The 22,067-nt window shown below is 39.3% G+C and overlaps 1 protein-coding gene across 1 annotated transcript in view; it reads right to left on the bottom strand.

The window, feature by feature from the left end:
* Positions 1-5,481: 5,481 nt before the first annotated feature.
* The window catches only part of LOC105473110 (DAB adaptor protein 2), a 52,322-nt gene continuing 35,736 nt past the window's right edge, over positions 5,482-22,067 (bottom strand). The window contains exons 7-15 of the mRNA XM_011726751.3: positions 22,030-22,056; positions 21,731-21,784; positions 21,235-21,297; positions 15,229-15,882; positions 14,062-14,224; positions 9,623-10,255; positions 8,971-9,080; positions 8,000-8,070; positions 5,482-6,467 (exon numbers count right to left, since the gene is read on the bottom strand). Coding sequence (XP_011725053.2) covers positions 8,005-8,070; positions 8,971-9,080; positions 9,623-10,255; positions 14,062-14,224; positions 15,229-15,882; positions 21,235-21,297; positions 21,731-21,784; positions 22,030-22,056 — 1,770 coding nt within the window. The 3' untranslated portion in view covers positions 5,482-6,467; positions 8,000-8,004. The remainder of the gene's footprint in view (positions 6,468-7,999; positions 8,071-8,970; positions 9,081-9,622; positions 10,256-14,061; positions 14,225-15,228; positions 15,883-21,234; positions 21,298-21,730; positions 21,785-22,029; positions 22,057-22,067) is intronic.

Below are 22,067 nucleotides of genomic sequence, written 5' to 3'. Positions count from 1 at the left end.
TAGCTCTCATGAGAATTCACTCACTATCACAAAAACAGCACAGGAGAAACTGTCCCCTTGATCCAATCACCTCCCACCAGGTCACTCCCTCAACATGTGGGGATTACAATTTGAGATGAGATTTGAGTGAGGACACAGAGCCAAATTATATTATATATTACATTTTATAAATTATATAATTATAATATATAGTATGTAATAATATATTACATACTATAATGCATACTTATATAATCTATATATTATATAAATATATAAAATATATGAATAATATGCTTTACATTTTTATAATGCTTTTAACTCTTTCTTGTCCTTAACATTTATCATGTGTCTGACATGATTTGAAATGAGGCTTATGTTTCTGTGTGTATGTCACAGAAATAAAGCATCATCATGCGTTAGACTAGAGCAGTGAACATAATAACATTTTCATTTGTAGAACACTTACAGGCTTCCAAATTACAAAATAAATGTTTATTGAACTTCTAATATGTGTCAGGCCATATATACATATATATGCAATTGCATTTAGTCCTCAAAATAACCTGTTTTACAGCTGAGGGAATGGAGACACATTGAGATTACATAATTTGTCCAGCATCAGCCAGGGATGAGTAACTGCAAATTTGTACTTGCTATATCTGGCTCCACATCTCAGGCTTTTCCTACCTTGCTATCACTATTGTTATTATTTTAACTATGTCATGTTGCTTATAGGGTGCTTTACTATGAAATTTCTTACTGAGTCCTGTCAACTCCATAGAAGGTAAGCTTTTATTCTAGTCTCACAGATGAGGCTCAGAGAAATACCTGCAAGGCTACACACACAGAAGAGGCAGGGGTGAGATGTGAACAAACCATGTCTTTAAACTCTGATTTCAGGGTTTTCCACTCTGCCGAGGGTTTTCACCAATCAGTTGCCCTTTGTTTTCTTCTTAGTTTCAATTTTCTTGGGAACTTTGTGAGAGTGAACTAAGTTTTTTGCTTAATAATACTTTTCCCAGTTTTTAAGGCAGACACAGGCATATGTACATTAAAACTCTGACCTGCAGGCAGAAACACTTAATTTTTACTGATTTGATATAAATGTCTTGAGGGTCATTTCCATTTGGCTCTTTTATAGTGATGGAAACTGTTTCTTGAAAGTCATTTAGCAGTAAGTAAAGGGATCTTAGTGTACATTCCATAGCTGTTTCTTTCCGACTGTCCAAAGATCCACAGGTCTCGCAATACCACAGTGAAATTTTAGGGCTTCCACTTACAACATGTGTAGTCAGTGGAGATAACTAGACTCATTGAATAGAGAGAACTTGGAGATCACCGTCAATTGCATGTTTTAGGTGTGTCATATTTGCTGTTATGCCCCTCACATCTAGCATTGCGTCTAGCACATTTATGAATTACAAGCACTAATAGATGAATGAATGAATGGAGATTGGGAAAATAACATCCTTGTTCTTAAGGTCGAATGGTTAGGGCAGGGGAAGCATCAGAGCCCAGCTCTCTTCCTCGCTGGTCCTGTGCCATTTTCCTTCTAGCACTTTCAGATGAGCTCTTTTATAATGAAGGAGGAAAGAACAAATTTCTCTACTGAGTGGTTCTGAAGCTCTTTGTGAAGTTCAGTCGAGGTGATGTAAGTCTGGCTGTCCCTTTACAGTAATAAGGATTCCTGTGGCTTAGATCTGTTTACCATCACATAGAACTATGTAGGGCACACTTGATTACATTATAGCATTTCATTTTAAAGGAAGACTCAGCACAATCCTCTTCTCTTTTGAGGTTCTCAGTGTCTGTCTATGCCATGTCCTACCCTTTTGTTCACCAATACTCTTGACTATTTGTATGACTCCCTCCCCACTCAGTCTCCAGCCTCTTCTCCAGTCATTTCAGCATTTTCATGGGTGTCTCTCTGCCCTCCTCTTTTCTGATTTTGCCAACTCTATCAATATTTATCTTAATTCCATTCAGCCCTCTGCTATACCCCATGTCTATGGTGATCAATTAGTCTAAGTAGGTACAAGTGGAGGCAGCATCAGACACACCCCAGAAGCATCCTCCACTCAATTCCAGTCCAGTCAGGTTACCCTGTAACTTTTAGAGCAGTAATGATTCTGCTTTCTTATAAGTAAGATAAAATAATGATTGAAATCAACCAAGTGAATAAAGAGTTGAGAGAAAATTCCACAACCAATATCACAAGGAAAACTTAGTCATAAAGAATTTCAGAGTTGGGCTTTTTTTTTTTTTTCCTTCCATTTTTAACAACCTCATCTTTCATCTCTGCAGAAGGCCAGCTTCTTTGTCACTGAGCAGCCCACACCATGGTCTTGCTGGAGACAAGCACTTGTATGATTTCAGTACGTGGTAGAGGTTTAGTAATTAAATACAGGACACAATTTCAAGCAAGGGCAAATGAGGGGCTTGGCCACTCATCAGGTGAGATGACAAATGGCTGGCCCTTGTCCATCAGCATTGCTATAATTACGACGTGTTAACAGAGCTGCTGCCAGTACATAGCCTTGTACATGTCCCTGTTGGTCATATCGGCCTAGAACATGAGTTTTAATTATTTTTAGCAGAAGGGAATTAGCTCAAAACATATCATTTCTCAGCAATAATTATTTGTTTTGTTATTTAGCAACCTCCTCAAATGGTAATAGCTTAAATATTTACCAGGGGCTTTGGGGCAGCTCCCATCTTTTCCTGGATTTTGTATTAAACCTATTCCGGGAATATGGGTCAGAGTCCTCACTCATCAGGTTATTCCACGGCCAACCAAACTCCTGAGTTAGCTACATCCTCTGTTCCCCCCGCCCCCTGCCTTTTTTTTTTTTTTTTTTTTTTTTTTTTTGCTTCCACCTCAGGAAAGACACAAAATTACCCTCTGGCTCTCTCTAGACACCACAGTTAATATTTTGATGGTAAAGTCTGAGATCAATGGATGAAAGGATCTCTCTACTACAACACACACTGTTATAATAAAATACTGTGAAAAACACTCCCTTAAGAGTTGGGGTAGAGTGCAGCTTTTTTTAAAGCATGGATGCCAGTCTTGCCTGAGTAAGACTTACACCAACAGATCCCACCTCAAAGGATTATGAATGGCATCAATGGAATAACGTTATCTTGCATAAATGGTAAAGTACTTCACAGATGCAAGATTATCTTGGGAAAGTCTATACTTCAGCCCTTTGTATTGCTTTTATGTGAGAAATTTAGGGGTATGCTGGCTGTTAAAGTTCAGCTTTTAGCTTAGATATATTTGATATGTAAAGGAAACTCTCTTTCCAAGATAATAGGGTCACCATGAAAAGCGGAACTTCTGGCACACAGGTGTGAATACCACTGCTTATTAAATAAATTAGTTATCCCTTGGTATCTGTGGAGGATTAGTTCCTGCAGATACCAAAATCTGTGGATACTCAGGTCCCTCATATAAAATGGCATATAACCTAGGTACATTTTCTCATACACTTCAAATTATTTATAGATTACTTATAATAACTAATATAAATGCTGTGTAAATAGTTGTTACACTGGATTGTTTTTATTTGTATTATTTTAATTGCTGCATTATTTTTATTTTATTGTATTTTCGATTCACATACTTTCCAGCTGTGGCTGGTTGAATCTGCAGATGCGAAATCTGAGGTTAGGCGAGCCGACTGTATAAGGAACAGGTGTGTTTCCACTTTGCAGGGACACTTCAGTAACTGCCGCTCTCTGCTTGATCAACAGTAGTTCGTACTGCACTGAAAGGAATGTCCTCCTCTTGTACACACCAGCAAGTTAACCTCTGGCAAGATCTCACAGATTAAGCCACGTGGAGATAACACACAGGCTCAATGGGTTAGACGCACTGCAGAGCACCTGGATAAGCTAGATAATTTGTGCAACATGTTCTTATCAGCAGCCTTCTCTAGCTCATCTGTGGCTTACTTTTCAGTTCTCCTGGAACCTGCTTTTGTATGGAGTGTATTTCTACTCCACCTCACTATTGTTAGAAAGAGATCAAATGTTTCGGTCAAGGAGAAAGGTAAGGCAGAAATAAGGAACATTCCAAAATATTATACACCGATAATCCTTCCCCAAAATGTTGTCTTATTCCTCAGAGAAGTTAGGTTTAACACCAAGACTTCTACATCCAAGCAAAGCCCACCTTGGGATTCTCTTTCTTGTAGTGGCAGGTCTTTTTCAAATGAATGAGCACCTTGAACTTTTATACTAGGTGAGAGAGTTTAAGAGTGTCCTAATGCTAAAAACATCTGTTCATCAGCCCGCTCATCTCATGCAACAGCTCTCCAGAGGGGCCTATGCCAGCCTAGAGCAGTCCACACAGTTGTGTCTTGGTGAGGTCAAACATGACTGAATAAAAAACAAGAGGCAGCCAAGGGTAAAAGGCATGAACCAATAGTGCACTAATGAGTGATTTTATAGTGGATGTCAGCTGAGGTTGTTCTGGTACAGGTCTACTAGTCTTCCTTACACTCCCAGAAAGGGAGTGTGTGTAGGTTTGAGACAGAAGAAGGTGCTGAAATAGATCAGATGGTAATTTACCCATGGTCCTATTTCATGGATTTCCACTTTCTCTTCATTGTTGTGACAATCCAGAATGTATTATAGCTAACATTTTCTCCACTTCAGACTGGTTTATAGCTTGCCTCTAATATCAACTCAAAGCAGGTAGAATAAACCGATGGTACCACATGATATTCTGCCACTCCAGTTTATTGAAATGAGTAAATTTATAGCTTTATTTGCATACAGAAAAGTGCATGAGAAAATAAGTATGTACAAAACAGTTGTGTGGCTGATCATGACTTTCAAAAATTGAACTACCTAGAAATAGTTACCTCCAGTTTACCACATTTAGGTATTTGGACATTTAAAGTACTATTTCAAGTCTGTGTTTATAGTGACTGAGTAGGAAGCTGATAGAAAATTATGCCATATATGATCAGCTATTACCATTAAACATAAAACCACAGGACTTTCTACTTGGGGCTAGTCAATAGAGGGTCATGTGGCCACTGTCTTGTTTAGCTTCTGAGCATCACCCTCTTCTTCCCCCTCAAGGTAACATTGGATGTGGTTGATGAACTCCCACAAGAACCTGAGCATTAAGGGTCAAGAGACAACATTAAAAACCCAACATAAACAAAACAAAACAAACTTATTTTGACAAGAATAAACCCTTCAGAACTGTGCTCACAACAGGACTGAAAATGAACTGGGAACGTTTCCAAGTTACGAGGAGAAAAATATTGTAGACATTAGATTTTCAATGGTGACCCCAAACATTTGTTCAACTTTTTCCTCCCCACTTATCTTCCTACTAACGATGATGAGATTGTGGCTGCAAGAAGGTTTTCCAGTTACTTGTTAAAGGCCTAGCACGACCCCAAATAAGCACCTAATGTGTTTGGCACAATCACATTTAGCTGATATGTTGCTCTGCAAAATAGAGTCCTTTGTTGCTGAGTTGAGTTCAATTTCTCTTGAACATTAACTGCTCTTCTGGAACTTCAGCTCAAGAGAAAGGCCTCCTCTTCCACAGGAAGGATATAGGTTGTGCCCATTTGCAATTCTAGTTCTTGGGACTAGCAATTACCGAGAATGAAGAGAGGCTCCAGAGCTGTCTGTGAATCATTAGATTTTTTTTTTTTTTTTTTTTTTTTTTTTTGCCCTGTGAAAATCTCTGTTGCTTGTGAAAGAGTGGTAATGCTACTTGAACCCAGGAGCAAAACTGACTGAAAAAAGAATCAGGAAGAAAACGAGAGGAGAGATGAATAATGCTCTTCCCTCATTTGCAATGGCTAGCAGGAGATGGGAGAAAAGGACAATCTTGGCCTTGGGAGAAATTGATCTTCAGAAAGAAGAGAAGCTATCTTTTTAAAAAGGTCCTTCAGTGGTTAGATTCCAAAGTGTCTAAGGAGAAGTTGTAGTTGCTTCAATTTTACTTTAGAAATTCTCTGTAACTGACAGTCTAAAGCAAGATTTCTTTTAAGAAGGTGCCTTGTTCTACTATAACCTTTAGGTTTTATGCTCTGAAACAGAACCCCCGAACAACTTTGAACAATAAGGATTTGAAAATTTATTCAAAACACTATGAGATGAAGGGATGTGGTGGCTGCGTCTCCCAACCAGAGGGTAGAAGGCAGGTGTTCTAGAATGTTCCAGGGACACAATAGGCAGGGTTCAGTAGGAAAATTACTGTACTTCATTTACACTTAAGCTAGAGAGTTTAGGATCTTAATTTAATTAAAGCCATAGATTCAGTTTAGCTTTAACCTAGACAGAAAGTGAAAAGCATTTTACAGGTAGAAGAGGCAACAAGAAATAAGGCAACAGATAATATGTCAAAGCTGGAACAAAGGCAGAAATCAGGGCATGTCTGGCTATCAGCTTTGTTTTTGACTACTAAGGCCAACCTTTTTATTCCTCCGGATGGTCTGCAGACCAAGTTCCTAGAGAGGTATGGAGAAGAAAGAAACCCGTGGTTAGAATTTTTGAACTGAATATCAATGTATTAAATATCAAGTCATTATTAAAGATGTCAGTAATAGTATCTCCTAGGGCTGATGTGAGGATTGACGAAGATGATAAATGTAGAGCATCTAATAAAATGATTAGCGCAAGTGCTCAACAATGTTAGTTATTTTATCCCATGAGAGTTCCCCTTACCCAATCTATTGATGTAGCAGGTTGACCTAAACTATCCTTCCTTCATGACCTAAAGAAGAAAGGACTGCCAAAGAGAAGTCTAGTTCATTCAATTTAGTCCATACAATCCATCTTGACTCCGAGTGTTGTTTACTCCTTCCATAGGTTTGGGTGTATCTCCCCTTGAGTGGAAGGTGAGAATGAGTCTCTAGTAAGACTTCTAGCTCTTAAATATCTACTCTACTGCGTTATTACCTTTAGAATCACCTGCACTCTTGTTAAAATGAAGCATTTCCTTGGCACCAAAGAGAAATTCCTTAGGGCTGCGGTAGGACCCAGGAATTTGCATTTTTAATGATTTACCCAGTTCTCTGAAGCAGTTTATGGAAAGGTACTATAGGAAACACAGACATTGTAGAACTGGAGTTGAGGGAAAATGATCCAAATGCCTATAAGCTCAATCTTATTGTTCTTACCACATTTAAGATATTTATCTATTAAAAATAATTACATTCTAGATGGGCCAAATCATAGTTTAGTAGTCCTGTTTGGATGAGACAAGATTGGAAAAAAAAGGGGTTTTTTTTTTTTTTTTTCATTATTCCTATTGTTCTACCCCTACCAGCTGCCCTACCTGCTCTAAAATGGGGAGCACCTTCTTTTCCCTACTAAATTCAGTCTTTTGAGATGAGAACAAAGTTGCTGTCACCTTCTGTTGAGAAAGAGCTACACTGAGCCCTTCCAGGGTTTCAGCTGAGGGTGATTCAACCTAATCACTTTCTAAGATTAAGTAGAATCTTAGACAGAAGAATCAACCTTCAGACTCATTTTGAGCTCCTACTGCCTATGAAGGAGATCTTTAACAGTTGTTAAAACTTTTAGATTTAATACCATCAAGAGGAGTAATGATCATAATCTGTTTTGCTGACTTGTATGGTGGCTTCAGAAGATCTTCAGAATCTGAACCCTTTATAGGAAACCAAATTATTACTAGGTTGTTTTGCAATCACTTCAATATGAAAGTTAAAAGGTTAGAAACCTGTGATGTGTTGAGTTTTACTTCCCACACAGAACTGAAAAACCAAAAATGGGATAAGATAAAAATCCACATCCCCAAGGGTTTATTACTATTTTTTGATGTGTTTAGGAATTCTATTCTTAAGTGCCCAGCCTAGTCATTATTGAATGATCTAAGTATAGATTTCCATGTTGATTATTCTTAAATTATAGATATTTACCCTCTTTCCAATTCTAAAATTAAAATTTCACTCTTTACTCCATGTCACCCTTTCTCACAAAAACCCCTGAGATAGACTTATTAGGATCTTCTACTTACAGAATTTAGGCAAAAGGATTTCCAAATGGATCCCTATATATCTCAGAAGATACAGGTTGAGGAGAAGCCACCTAAGAAGATAAATCATCTAGTCAATAAATACAGTTACAGTCATAAGAAAAAAAATTTACAATGAAGACTTCCAAAATTCTTTTAAAACTCGCTTAGGCCATAGGCCAATCGGCCAATCAAACATTATACGGGGCTTACAGTGATTTGTTTCCATCTGCTTGCACGTGGCAGTGTATATTATTTACGTGAAAATCAAGGTTCAGATGCATTTCATTTGCCTCCCCCAAATGGGAAGTATTATTTTTATAAACTATAGAAATATTATTGGAAAATTAAGAACTTACATTTTTGAAAGGTTTTCAAGATGGTATTTTGGCTCAATTTTCTCCCGAAATGCTTTCATGGGTCAGGTTAAGTGAGATATGAAGAATGTTTTCTATGTGATATTTCTCAAATTCAGAAGATAATAGTTCTTGTGCAAATAATCCTTCTCCAGTTTACATCAATGTTTATACTGTGAAGGTTCTTGGTGACAAATCTTAGCCAAACATGTTTTACCATCAAAAAGTTATTATAGCCAGGTGCGGTGGCTCATGACTGTAATCCCAGCACTGAGGGAGGCCAAGGCAGATGGATCACTTGAGGTCAGGAGTTTGAGACCAGCCTGGCCAACATGGCGAGACCCCATCTCTACAAAAAAAATACAAAAATTAGCCAGGTGTGGTGGCATGTGCCTATAGTCCCAGCTACTCAGGAGGTTGAGTCAGGAGAATTGCTTGAACCCAGGAGGTGGAGGTCGCAGTGAGCTGAGATTGCACCACTGCGCTCCAGCCTGGCCGACAGAGGAAGACTGTCTCAAAAAAAAAAAAAAAGCTATTATAAAAGCAAGGTTAATTCAGGAGGCCAGAGCTCTATGTGGCATGTACTTTGGAGAACAGCTTCTAGTGGTTGATACTTACAGAGGCTTGTGATGAACCAAAAGAGTCTTTAAAGAAAGGGTTCTCAAATGCATTGTCAGCAGATTTGGTAACTGGCAGGGAAACTTGTCTGGGTGCTGGCTTTGGTGGTTCTAGAAGGCAAAAAATCCAGGCAATCAGTAGACAAGCTTTCCCCAAATACAGGCCAGTCCCTGAGTCAGCTTATCTTTGAAATTTAGTTCCATACTTTTGAAATTTACATCAGTGGAACAAAAATCAACACCAAATACTAGGTATCCCAATAATTATTATCCCTCTCAGAAGAGAAAGCTATGCATATTTATCTGAAGTGGGAGAGATTCAGAATCCCCTCACTTAAAGTTTTGGAACATGGATGACGCCTTATTATACAGCCCTCCAAGAGCCACCAGTCATCACATTTCAATAGCTCATGGCAGCCCTCTTAAGATTTATCACTAGAGGGCAGCATTGGATCAGTCCTCAGAAATGACTAAGGTAAACAGTTATCACCAAAAGGTAAATGGTTAAGTTGTCTCCATAACCCTTGATTGCCAACAGAAGCAAAAGCAAGGCTATTGATGGGTGGGAGAGGGTTCATTTGGGGGACTCATTTAGGTTCATGTGGCAGTGGAGATAGTTGTTGGAACAGTAGGCAGAGTGGTGAGTGGCTTACCATTGATCTTATTCAATAGTTGATTAGCATCAAAGTCATCATGGTCTGCATTCTCCTGAGGAATGCCAACCTTGCTGTTGAAATAACTGGAAAAGGCACTCGAAGTCCCAGAAGGAGTCTGCTCTCCCTTCCGGGCAGGCACAGCAGGTGGCTGCCGCAGTTGGAAATCCTTAAACATTTCTTTCACATCCTTGATCTCTTTATCCCCAAGTGGGTCTAAGGCAGTGAAGGCATCACTGGAGATGTCCTTGGGAGGGCCAGCTCTGGGAGGTGGCTGAGGAGGAGTGGCCAGGAGAGAAGAGTGCATGGACTGGGGCTGAGTGGACACAGCAGGAGCTGGAAAAATATTGCTCTGAAAAGGATTCCCCAAAGGGCTTGTTGTTGACCAAGCATTGGGTGCCGCAGATGCAGAAGGGCCCCAGACAACAGGCATTGGAGGGGGAGTTGAGGCTGCAAAGGGTGAAGGCTGATTCCAACCTGGAACAGCTGGACTTGTACCAAAAATGACAGGCTGACCAAAACCTGAAGGTTGACCACCCATCATGGCTCCCGGAACAATTGAAGGGGACTGATTGAAGACTAAAGATGCTGTGTTCCATGGTCCTGCCTGAGGGAGTGTGACAGTTACACCACCTGAAGTAAGAGGAAGAAAAATACTTATCAGGAGCCAAGCTTGAAGAAGATTCTTGAATTTCAGAGAGCACAACTCTCTGGGAAGTCTCGATGCAGCTAACACCTCCACTGAGTCCTGAGGCTGATGTGGGAAGAAGAAAGACTCTGAGCGATTAATCACTGTAAAAGTTAGCCAGCTAATCTATATAGTGAGCATTCAAATGCTGGTTGCATTTTGAGGCCCATGTTCTTCCTACCATGTCTTTTTAACTTTCCTCATTAGAGGTACCTACTCATCAAAAAAATAAGCCTTTATCATACAGACACTAGTTGTCTGATACATCACAAACAACTAGAACAGAGCCTGTTAATAGCAGGGACTTATTTGTTAAGTGAATATATTTTTATGCACAAACCATGCTGATTATGATGTAGTTAATTAAGATAATCCATTGGACTCTCTGAGTCATGGATTTGATCTTTTCATTTGGCAACTGGCTCATGTCTGGAGTCTTATGGAAACCAGCGGTCACACATGTGCAGAAGATCTCAACATGCTTGCATCCTGAAGAAACCATTTCAAAGTTTCTCCACTTTTTAATGCTGCCAACGCTGATACAGCTATATACATAAAGGGAAGATAAAGTTTGGCCGATGCCAAGGGAGTTTTAGGTGTTTATATATAAAAATGGAGGAAACGATGTTATCCTAGGAGGACTGAAACCTACTTGCTTTGAGCGTTGGAGCATGGCATTCTTTAGTTATGGAAGTTTTCTTCAGACCTGGGTTAGGGATGTTACATTTCCAAGAGGGAATACTTTGAAAATGGTGTTTAGGAGTGATGGAGCACGAGATTCTATCTTTGAGCTTCTTAGTCTGAGACATTGGTATTACCTGACTCCATTTTCATCAAGCACGCTGGCCATCTGGCCGTGGGCACACATGGTATATTCACAGAGAGTGGTGGGTTTCAGAACAGGACATTTCACTTAATCAGCATGCTTTTTGGAGGTGAGGAAACTGGGTGCAAGGATATTAATTAAAATTCAGAAGGTCATAGTCTGGTGGTAGAGACTGAAAATCAGGCGCACTGGCTCGAAATCCGACACCCCATTCTCCTGTTCTGCCTACTTGGCAGCAAGACATGGGGCAATTTTAATTTTCAAATGCTATGTTAATTCAAACACTTATTTCACAGATACAGAAATCAGACTTCATTTTCACTGAAGAATATACCCTTTCATAACAAATGAAGAGAAAGTTCTCTTTTATTCTACAATACAGGCTCTAAAAATGGGTTTAGTTTGAACAAAGTTATTGCTCATATTTTAAAACACGCTCAGTTAAATTGTATTAACGGAAGCCAGATCATTCACTAATAATTTCCACCAGTTAGATGTGCAAAAAGGAAGGTAGAATTTTGTCATCTTTCATGTTGGATAACTTGTCTTCACTTAGGAAAATATCGTATTAGTGAGAATGGTATTCGTAAAAGAGAAAAATATTAGGGCTGGGGGCAGTGGCTTACTCCTGTAAACCCAGCACTTTGGGAGGCCAAAGTGGGAGGATCACTTGAGCCCAGGAGTTCAGAACCAATCTAGCTAACTTGGAGAAACCCTGTCTCTACTAAAAATACAAAAATTAGCTGAGTGTGGTGGTGCACGCCTGTAATCCCAGCTACTAGAGATGCTGAGGCACAAGAATGGCTTAAACGTGGGAGACAGAGGTTGCAGTGAGCTGAGACAGCACTGCTGCACTCCAGCCTGGGTGACAGAGTGAGACTCTGTCTCAAAAAAAAAAAAAAAAAAAAAAGAGAGAGAGAGAGGGAAATATTACATTTGCCAGGAATTCAAGGCTTTCTCAGTATATACTTATACCAGTCTTCATTCCTACCCACCAAATTCCCCACATTGTGTTTCAACACATTTAAGGCCCAGCTGGACAAAGTAGGGGCAAGGACTAAGGAAAAAGGGGACATGGGTATAGAACATTAATTTTATTACCTTCTGAAGCTAGATTAAAATACAAGCAAGTTGAAACTGAGGGCTCAGCTTTCTACAATACCCTCTCCCCACCCCCCAGATCTCCAGGGGAGACAGTCCCCCAGCTGGTTCTAGCGGAAGCCAGACCTACAACCTTCCATGGTTTGGCTGAGGATCCCTGCTAGTGGACAGGGACTATACTGTAGAGCTCAGTTTGAGTCCCATGTCCAAACTTGGAACAATCATCAGTATTCTGCAGTTGTATACCCCAAGGCCTCCACAGGGGCACCTAGCCAAAAAGCTTCACTTCGTCTGAATAAATAAACAGTTATAGGGTCCAGCTGTATTTTCAGGCTGACTTGTTAAATATTGGCTGCAAAAATTCTTAAGGGCATTGATATTAGATACAAAGCTCTGTGATGTGATCTCGCTGCAGACATTGCATTGCAAGTACTCTGGTCTTCTGTGAAGGAAGGGTACCAACCAGCTCCACTTGGGGGTGCAGGGAAAAGAGCAACGCAGAAAAGGAGAAGCCCCCAAGAGACATGAAGTCTTTAGAGAGAGCCTCTTGATGGGGTAAATGCGAACAGAGACCTGGGACAAGCTGGCTTTTCATACCCTCGCTGATTTCAGCCACTCAGCAGTTGAGTAACAGTCCTCCTCTGGCCACCCTATTCTAGATATGATTAAACAGACTTCTTGTAAAAGAACCAAAATATTTTCCTTTGTAGGAAAACAACAGAGACAGAGAGGAAAACAAAACAAAACAAAAGAAGGATCCTGATGACTGACTGCAGGAGGCAGAGAAAGCCAGGATCCCTGGTCAGATTTTATCAAAGGAGAGGAGAGTCCTTCCTCATCTACAGTCCTCCACCTCCCAAGCCAGAGTCCATTTGAAGTTTGTAGACGTGCCAAGAGCAGAAAAATAAAGAGTCCACAGCAGGACAGCAAAAACTATTATCAGGGTTTCTGAAAACTGTACCATGGAGTCTGAAAAGAAGTATAGGCTATGGACAAAGAATAGCAAGGCTAGCCCTCAGTCAAATGGACTTTCTCACTGTCCTACCATAGAGTGATCAGCAGCTCACACAAGCTAATGACACATTTAGGAATTAAGAGCATCAATGCATCCTAGATGTCTGATAAAATTCCACATCTTCCCTTATTTCCCTGCTTTTTTCAACTTTGGCTTTCTAGGACTTATGTTCTAGCTTCAGTAAAACACTCAAGCTAGCCAAAATATTGGCAAGGAGCTCCTATGGCAGAAGCGTTCAGAGACTGATTAGGATGTGTGCCTGATCTACCCTTACCATATGCCTAGGAACACAGCTGGGCCCAGAATCTAGAACTTTCACTCTATGACTTATTCTTGCTTCAGACTTAACTTATATCCTTCTTTGGCATATATTCCTGCTAAGAGGGCTATGTGTTGAAAGGGCATAGGCCTTCGATCTATTATGGTAAAAGACATGGAAGACATGCATGTTGCTACAGTTGACAGACAAACCTCTCTTATGTCAACCCTGTTTTGTTACTGAAGCTGGTCTGAGTTTAGGATCCCTTACAATTGTCTCTCAGGAAACCATGACCAGTTGGTTCAAGTAATTACAATATTGAAAATGAATGTATTGTCTCATGCTGCCTTGAGGAGCCAAATGTGAGTACAAGTCAAGAATATCAAATGGGTGTGGGGTTGTATAGGAGTAGAAGTGAGAGAAGGGCTCCCTGGGATGCTCAAATCTTATGCTGTAGAACCCTCTAGGAGTATGAAATGTCTTCCGATGCATCATCATTTTATGAGCAAAAGCAAAAGAGTCATACTTAATTTTATCTCTAGGCACCTACCTAGACCCGCCAGGGGCCCCACTGGGGCAGGAGCACTTGTTTTGAAGAGATCCAGAGGGTTGGGCTGCAGGGCTGTAGGTTGTCCTGTGGGTGACGCCTGGCCTGAAGGTTCTGAGACGGGAGGAGCAAAGATGTCTGATGCAAGCAAGTCATTGGCTGAAGACTGACAGGACAGGGAGGGAGGGAGAAGCCTTAGTTACTCACTAACAGTGAAATACAGCTTCATTTTGTCTCCTACTCTATACCCCAATTTGAGAGCCACAAAAAGGAAAACTTTTTTCTTGACAGACAAACAACAACAACACCTACTACTACAGAAAAAGAGTCCTCCAAAAAGACACAGATTCCTACAACGGATGGACTACTGAGTCTTGGTGTCTGATACTACCTAGGGCTTGCAAAGTGAAATCTACTATACTCATTTACACAGTCACATTGGTCTGGTCTCATCAGCTAAATGCTTGAAGCTGGGGAAGCAAGTGTGTAAAAGGGGCAACCACCAATAAGCGTCCTAAATATTTTTGATAATTCCATTGGATTTTAAGTCAGTCTACATAGAAATCATAGGGTCTTAATCCAGGCAAGCCTTCATATTCTTAGAAGAGGTAAAAAAAAGACATCTATGGGAACTGCATTTTAAGCTGCTCTTAAATAAAGCTGAGATCATAGTGGTAACAGTAAATACATAAGCTTTTTCTAAACTTATGTATTTAGTCAGTATTTAAAAGAGGAGATAAGCTCGAGAATTTTACACCACCACCATGGACATTAATGTAATATGATGGGTGTGCAGGGCGTGCGTTAGTGTCAGGGAAGTACAAAGGGAATCACAAGGACTCTCACCCTCCCAACCCAGAGCATGATGATCAAACTTACCAGAGGTATAGAAGCATAGCAGCATTAAAAATGGAAAAACTTGTGTTTAGTTTAATCATAAGTGACAAGACATGCACACGGAAAGCAGGGTGTGACAAACACTGCTGAGAAGTTTAAACACAGTGGCAGTTAGAGGAAAGTACTCCTGGAGAACCAAAGTGCCTTATCCCACCTTCTATTTCACAGCCACACAGGAAACTACGAGAGCAGCAGGAAAGAGAGCTTGCATCACACCACCCTTTGGTACCGAACATGCACTCTGCTAATGGATATGTGGAGAAGACAATTCACCTTAGCAGTCCTTCTGCCTCTTCCTGGTTTGGTACTTTGTGGAGGTGGGATAATGGCTATGGAGTCATGTGGTGAGGACTGGACAGAGCTTTCCAAGTCCTGCTTTACGCCATTCTGTATGGACAGTCCTTTGGGAGGGCTTCCCACAAAAGGGTTCGGGGAGGATTTGACAGAGAAGCCATTCTGTTCTCTTTCAGACACCCCATTTTGAGTTCTCACTGCTGGCTGGGTTTGCGAACTCGAAAAGGGCCATGGGCCTGCCTGAGCTTCCTGTTTGCCAGTCCGGTTAGAGATCTGGTCAAATTGCTGACCAAAGTAGTCAACATCACCATTCAGGGGCCCATTACTCAGTGGAGTAGATGAGCTACTCAAATTCTCTTTCTTCTGATCTGGAGATTTGAGAGAATCAAACGAAGAAGGTGTCGATTGGTCTGGCTGTGTGAAAGGATCATCACGGAAAGGATCAGGATTAGGGGTGGGAAAGAAGTTGAGATTGGCAGAAAAGGCATTTTCAGGCAAGAAGGATGCCTGAGGTTTTGGTCGAGGAAGAGAACAGGAGGTGATGCCGTTTGTTAAGAATGGATTTTCTCTTAAAGAATTCTGATTGGTGTCGATTTCAGAGTTTAGATCCACTAACAGGATATCTTTGCTTTCCTATCACATTTGGAAAGAAAAAAAAAAGAAAGTGTTAGTTCATGTTGTGACTTCAAATGAGAAAATTACATAAGATGACTAGGATTATCAGAATTTCTATTTGAATTTGGTCTTGATAAACCAGTTGATCATTACCTCCTTCCATCAACCCCTGTAGTCCATTACTCCCTAGCTATAGCCTGGGTCCTTTCTATTACTCCCCAGTATCATGCCCTTTTATTTAAGTCTCAACATCATTAGGTGAAGTCTTACTGTTGCTTACTTCATGTCTCTGCTCACCCTGGTTCACACATACTGACTGGCTTAATTCATTATGAGCATTGTTTCAATTTGTGACTTTGAAAGTCTTGAAGGGAATTGATTGTGAGTTACTCTAAATGATTATCAAAGTATGTTGAGCTTGAAAGTAAGTGGTTTCAGAAGCCTAGCTCAGCTTCCTACCTGATACACACACAGTCCTCCTCTATTGTAACCCCCAGAGTCATGTAGGATCATCTCTCTAAATGAGAACATTCATCAACTAATACATTCATATTTTATAGTTCTGGCTGTAATGAAATTTAAGGTCAAATGCATTTCCCTAAAATCAGTCCAGTTCTTTCCTCTAGAGGTGGGAGAGAGGCTTTTCCTTTATGTCACGGCCTTCAGGTATGCCTCTTAATATTAAGGCTCTTGCTGAAGCTGATAGCCAAGTAGGATCTCATCCTCATCATCCCAGTCTCTCCTCTGGACTTACCCTTTTTGTCTATGTCCTCTGAAAGAGCTGAAAGAGACACTCAATACTGACCTAATTTAGTCAATCACACATTAAGATCTCCTATTTGTACATCTTTTCATAACATTGCTTAGAGTTGCCTGTGTTGTGACAGTAATCTCATTTATTTAGTGGTTAAAGTCAACCAAAAACTGATCTTTAATTTATATACAGTAGTCCCTCCTTATCCTCAGGGAGTATGTTCCAAAGCCCACAGTGGATGTCTGAAACGGCACATAGTGCCAAAACCTATATACAGTATATTTTTCATATACATACACATGATAAAGTTTAATTTATCAGTTAGGCACAATAAGAGATTAACAACAACAATTAATAATAAAATAAAACAATTATAACAATATGCTGTAATAAAAGTTATATGAATGTGGTCTCTCTGTCTCTCTTCTCTCAAAATATCATATTGTACTGTACTCACTTATTTTCAGACCAAGGTTGACCACGGACTTATTTTCAGAAAGTGAAACTGCAGATAAAGGGGAACGATTGTACAAGGTAGACACATGGGTTTAAGAGTTAATTTGAAAGACATATCGAATATATAGCTCTACTAATTCTATCCCCTCTCTATCATTTCTCTGGTGTGTCAATTTTTTGAATTTTCAACTGTTCAATAGAAATTTCTCAGCTTAAAAGCAGTAAATTTGATGAATCCGACATGTCTTTATTCCAGTAAAAGACAGAATTGTAACTCACCCTAGGATAGAACTTTCATACTGATATCACTTCCTTCTGCTTGACTTTGATCCATTAAATACTTAACTATGCTACCCAGAGAAGAATATAAATGATAAAAAATGCCTCGCTGAAGTAGAAGTTATAGTAGTTACCTTGCATTATCGTGGGCAGAATACTAAATATTTTGATCATTGTGGAAAAAAACAACTTCAAAGGAATATAAAATTTGCAAATTAGTGAATACAAAAGAGTTCACATAGAATTCCTTGGCTTTTAAAAGAAAAAAAATACCCAATTTTTTAGAAAATTTAAGTCCTTGGCCGGGCGCAGTGGCTCAAGCCTGTAATCCCAGCACTTTGGGAGGCCGAGACGGGTGGATCACGAGGTCAGGAGATCGAGACCATCCTGGCTAACACGGTGAAACCCCGTCTCTACTAAAAAATACAAAAAACTAGCCGGGCGAGGTGGCGGGCGCCTGTAGTCCCAGCTACTCGGGAGGCTGAGGCCGGAGAATGGCGTAAACCCCGGAGGCGGAGCTTGCAGTGAGCCGAGATCCGGCCACTGCACTCCAGCCCGGGCGACATAGCGAGACCCCGTCTCAAAAAAAAAAAAAAAAAAAAAAAGAAAATTTAAGTCCTATTTCATGGCCACAAAAGAGGCAGCAAAATCAGACCTAAATGGCACTTTACCTTTTGGATTTTTTACTCTGAGGCATAAAAACACAGTTTTTATAAGCCAAAGCCAGGCTTTCTCTTTATAAAAGAAGAATTTGTCACAAGAAAGAGCTTATAATTAAAAAAAAATTTAATCAGAGAAATGGTTTGGAAGAGCTATTAATCTAGGGATCTTTATACAATCTAAAGGTAGGATAAAATTTATTACAAAAGCTTGTGATTTCAATATTTATTTATTTGTTTTGAGCCACCTCTGGGTTAGAACAGTTGACTGTTCACAGCTGTTCTCCTTTTCAAATACTTCAGAAGAAGTCCTTAGGACACCAAACAGGAGCCACAATGTTAGACTTCTGAATAGTCACCCTATAAGTAAAATGTATAAGGCTCTCCTCAGGCTGGGTTTGTTATTAATCCAAGATTAAAAGTGTAGTTCACAGACTACAACTGAGAGGCCAAAGACTCCTCATCCACCTCCTTGGTCAGAGCCTCATTCATTCTTTGTCAGACTGTCAACACTGCATCCAGTTGGCCACTGTTTGAGCACCTGAGCCTCAGGCACTGGAGATAGGCAGTAGGTTACAGAACCTACTCGTAGGGAGCTCCAGTAAGTGGGCATAAATCCTGAGTTCCATAGCCTAGCTCTTCTCTGGGTGGCTAATCTCACCTAACCATTCCAGTTTGTCAGACTGAGGACTTCCCTACTCAAAGCCTTAAGTGGCCTCCTGCTGCTCCCTATATTAAAATAAGCCTCCTTAGGCCAAATTTTCATCATCCACAATAAGACCCACGTTGTTTCTAGCCCAACTACGAACCTACTTTCCTACATATATCAAAGACCCAACTCAATTCAGATTCTTTACAAAGCTTTTAGCATTGATTTTTCTGTCTGCACATTCCCTGTTGCCACCCATGTTATCTTAATGGCATGTATACAAGGACATAAGTGACACTCTTGCTTTGTATCCTGATCCCATCCCTTGTACCAGATTTAATTTCCTTGATCATAGGTCATGTCTTATATTCTTCCCATAGTAACTGTGCTTTCAAGTGGTTAAGTTGTTAAAGTTACAGAATATGGGTTTTTATGTTTTTCTTTTTCTTTTCTTCTTTTGAGATGCAGTGTGGAAGGAAAATGCTCAAGGGGCTTGCCAATAAAAATTCTGTTCTAGGGGATACCACATAGCTTGCAACATGAGCATTATTTCAAATTCATAAAACTTTTCTGTATAAATTTGAGGGGAGTGACAACCATCTAGGACCAATAATAAAGTCTAGGCAATTTAGATTTCTTTCTCTCTTTACATGTTTCAAAGCAATTGTTGAAAGAGTTGAATATTTTTAAACATGCTGGCTTTGCCAAGTAGAGATAAATCTATTTTTGACCTATGACTATAGAGTCAATAGATAAGAACATGTTGTCAAAGCTTAACCAGCACATTAATTAGATCTGTTAGCCTTCCTTTGGTTATCAGAGTATATATTTTGATGGTATTTTACTTTATTGTTAGTTTAGCTAAAACTTGAATTCCTATAAATAAAAAATTTTTAGACTGCATAAAGTCTAATGAAAATGAGACTGAAGTTTATCCATATTGTTTTCCATTTCCGTTTTTAGAACATTCTGGAAGTCTACAGAAGTAGATTATAAGGCAGTACTTCCTTGCCTGTTCCACTGGAATTCCACTTCATATCTTGAGTGCTTTGCTCTCTTTGAATATTACTGATTTATTTTGAAGAAAGCATCACTGATGGAGGAAAGGGCAAAGTTGACTACAAATCAAAAGGACCTCAGAGTTAGGATGGATCTGTCAGGATAATCTAGTCTAGTATTTTAAAAAGTTTATCCTCAGAACTATAGCAAACATTATGAAGAATGTAAGGTTCTATAGGCAAGTGAGTTAGGGCTCACTGCTAAAATGAATATTAAACAGGCTTCTCTCTTACAGGTATTTTAGAACATTACCATGCATTGTGATTCTCATTTGGTTAGGGTCAGAGAAGAATGCTTGAAGTCCCTGCTCCTCTCCATCTCATTTGACCTGAAAGTTTTATGCAGTGAGGATTCACAGGCCTCAAATTCTTTGCAGAACTCCGAAGTGAGAATTTTACCCAATCTTTGATCTGTTGCTTGAACTCCTGTAACCTTGGTCACGTAGGCTTCCATGTTAATTTCCTGATGCAAGGGAGTCCTTTCTAGACATTGCCCCCCATTATTCTATACTAATTCTCTTTTTGTGTTTATTGCCTTCTCATCTTTTATGTTCAATTCTAGAAACTCACTTCCTCAGAAGCATTATCTGAATTTCTGAACTAGATAAATACCCTGTAAGTAACATCAATTGCTAATGATGTGATTAGTTTTAGTGTTGGTCTCCCTGCCAGAGAGTAAATTCCATGATGTCATTGATGTTGTGCATTTTACTGCTATGCCTTGCAAATAGCGGGTGCTCAGGAAACTGTTATATAAATAAAAGAAGTTGCAAGAAGTAATTCAAAATGTCATGGACATGAGGTATGTTTTGGAAGGTCTGAAGACTTAGGCTTAAGCCTTGAATCTGGACCTCTTTCCTGTTTTTTTTCTTCTTCTACTTCTTCTTCTTCTTCTTTTTCCCTGAACCACCATTTTTTTTTTTTTTTTTTTTTTTTTTTAATTTGTAAAGGAAAATACTGTTCTATTCTTATAGGGTTGTTACAGATCATTCAATATTGAGCAGACTGGATATGGTATAAAATCCTGTGAGAATGGGGAGCTTTCTAACAAGGACAAGCTTTGGTGGAATATAACTGAACCTCTTGTTTGTTTTAAATCTTACTTCACACCAAATTTATGCTGCTAAATTGCAACTGACAGAATGCAAAAGAAATGAAGAGGACAGGAGGCTTTATGATTACCCATCTAACAATCATACTTTCTTCAAGTAGGCTTATTCAAGGGCTATTATTCAGCTCCTCCTTCTAATCCTAAGTGATACCATGAAGGACTACATTGCTGACCTATTGTTCAGGTTTAACCTGTAAGCAATATTAATATAACTGAATTAGTGTGGATAGGTTCCCATGGTGACTTAAGATTCACATTTATTCTAAAAACCATTGACACTTCATTTGCAAAAATCAACAGTCACCTTCCAAGTTTCAATGAAATGCTTAGGATTTCTGGTTATTGCCAATTTGAGTTATAGATGTCATTTTTATTACATTGCAAATTTAAAAACAAACACTTACTGTTGGACTATTTAGGTCAGGAGGTGTAGACATGTCCCCAAACAAATCCATCTGGTCAACACCCTTAAAAAAGTATTTGAATTAGATTCAGATGTGTCTACTAAAAAAGATTACTTCGTATATTGTTGTGATCATTTGTTTCCTAAAGTTTAGGAAAGTAGTTGTCACAATTTAATTTCCATTTAATTAATAGATTTCATATTAAGCTATTTAGGTCAAGAAGTGTAGACATTTCTCAAAGCAAATCTATCTTGTCCACATCCTTAAAAATGTTAGATTAGATTCAGGTGTGGCTACTAGAAAGATTACTTTTCTAATCTTTTTTTGACTACTTTTGTATATTGACATAGATGTTACACTAACATTTTGAAAAATAGTTGTCTCAATTGAATTTTCATACAGATTCAATGCAGATTTGGTATCAGCAACATCTACAGGAAGTAGAAACCACGTTCAGATAAATAAGAGCTGTCAAACATCACATATTAATACATACCAATTTCAGTTTGTTAGTTTGGTCATCTAGAATCATTAGGGCTTCGCTCCCATTCTGAAAAGATAGCAAATATTTAAGGATTTAGTTGAGCTTTCTCTATAAAATGTATTTGTCCACTGTATTACCTTACTAAGCAGCAATGGTTTTGGTATTCATCTTTTAACTAAACATCTTTCATGATCAAAGTGGTCATAAACACATAGGAATAAGCGAGGTGGTAAGAGTGGTTGGGCAGGTAGCAAACAGGGGCTTACGCGCATCACACACATGATTAACAAGAAGTAAAGATGCAATTTTACCTCAACTGCTTTGTTGGCTTCCTCTATCTAAAAAGAAA

Source organism: Macaca nemestrina, chromosome 6, assembly GCF_043159975.1.
Source record: "Macaca nemestrina isolate mMacNem1 chromosome 6, mMacNem.hap1, whole genome shotgun sequence".
Lineage (NCBI taxonomy): Eukaryota > Metazoa > Chordata > Mammalia > Primates > Cercopithecidae > Macaca > Macaca nemestrina.
Note: the sequence above shows the minus strand (reverse complement) of the source record. Positions and strands in the feature narration are given on the sequence as shown.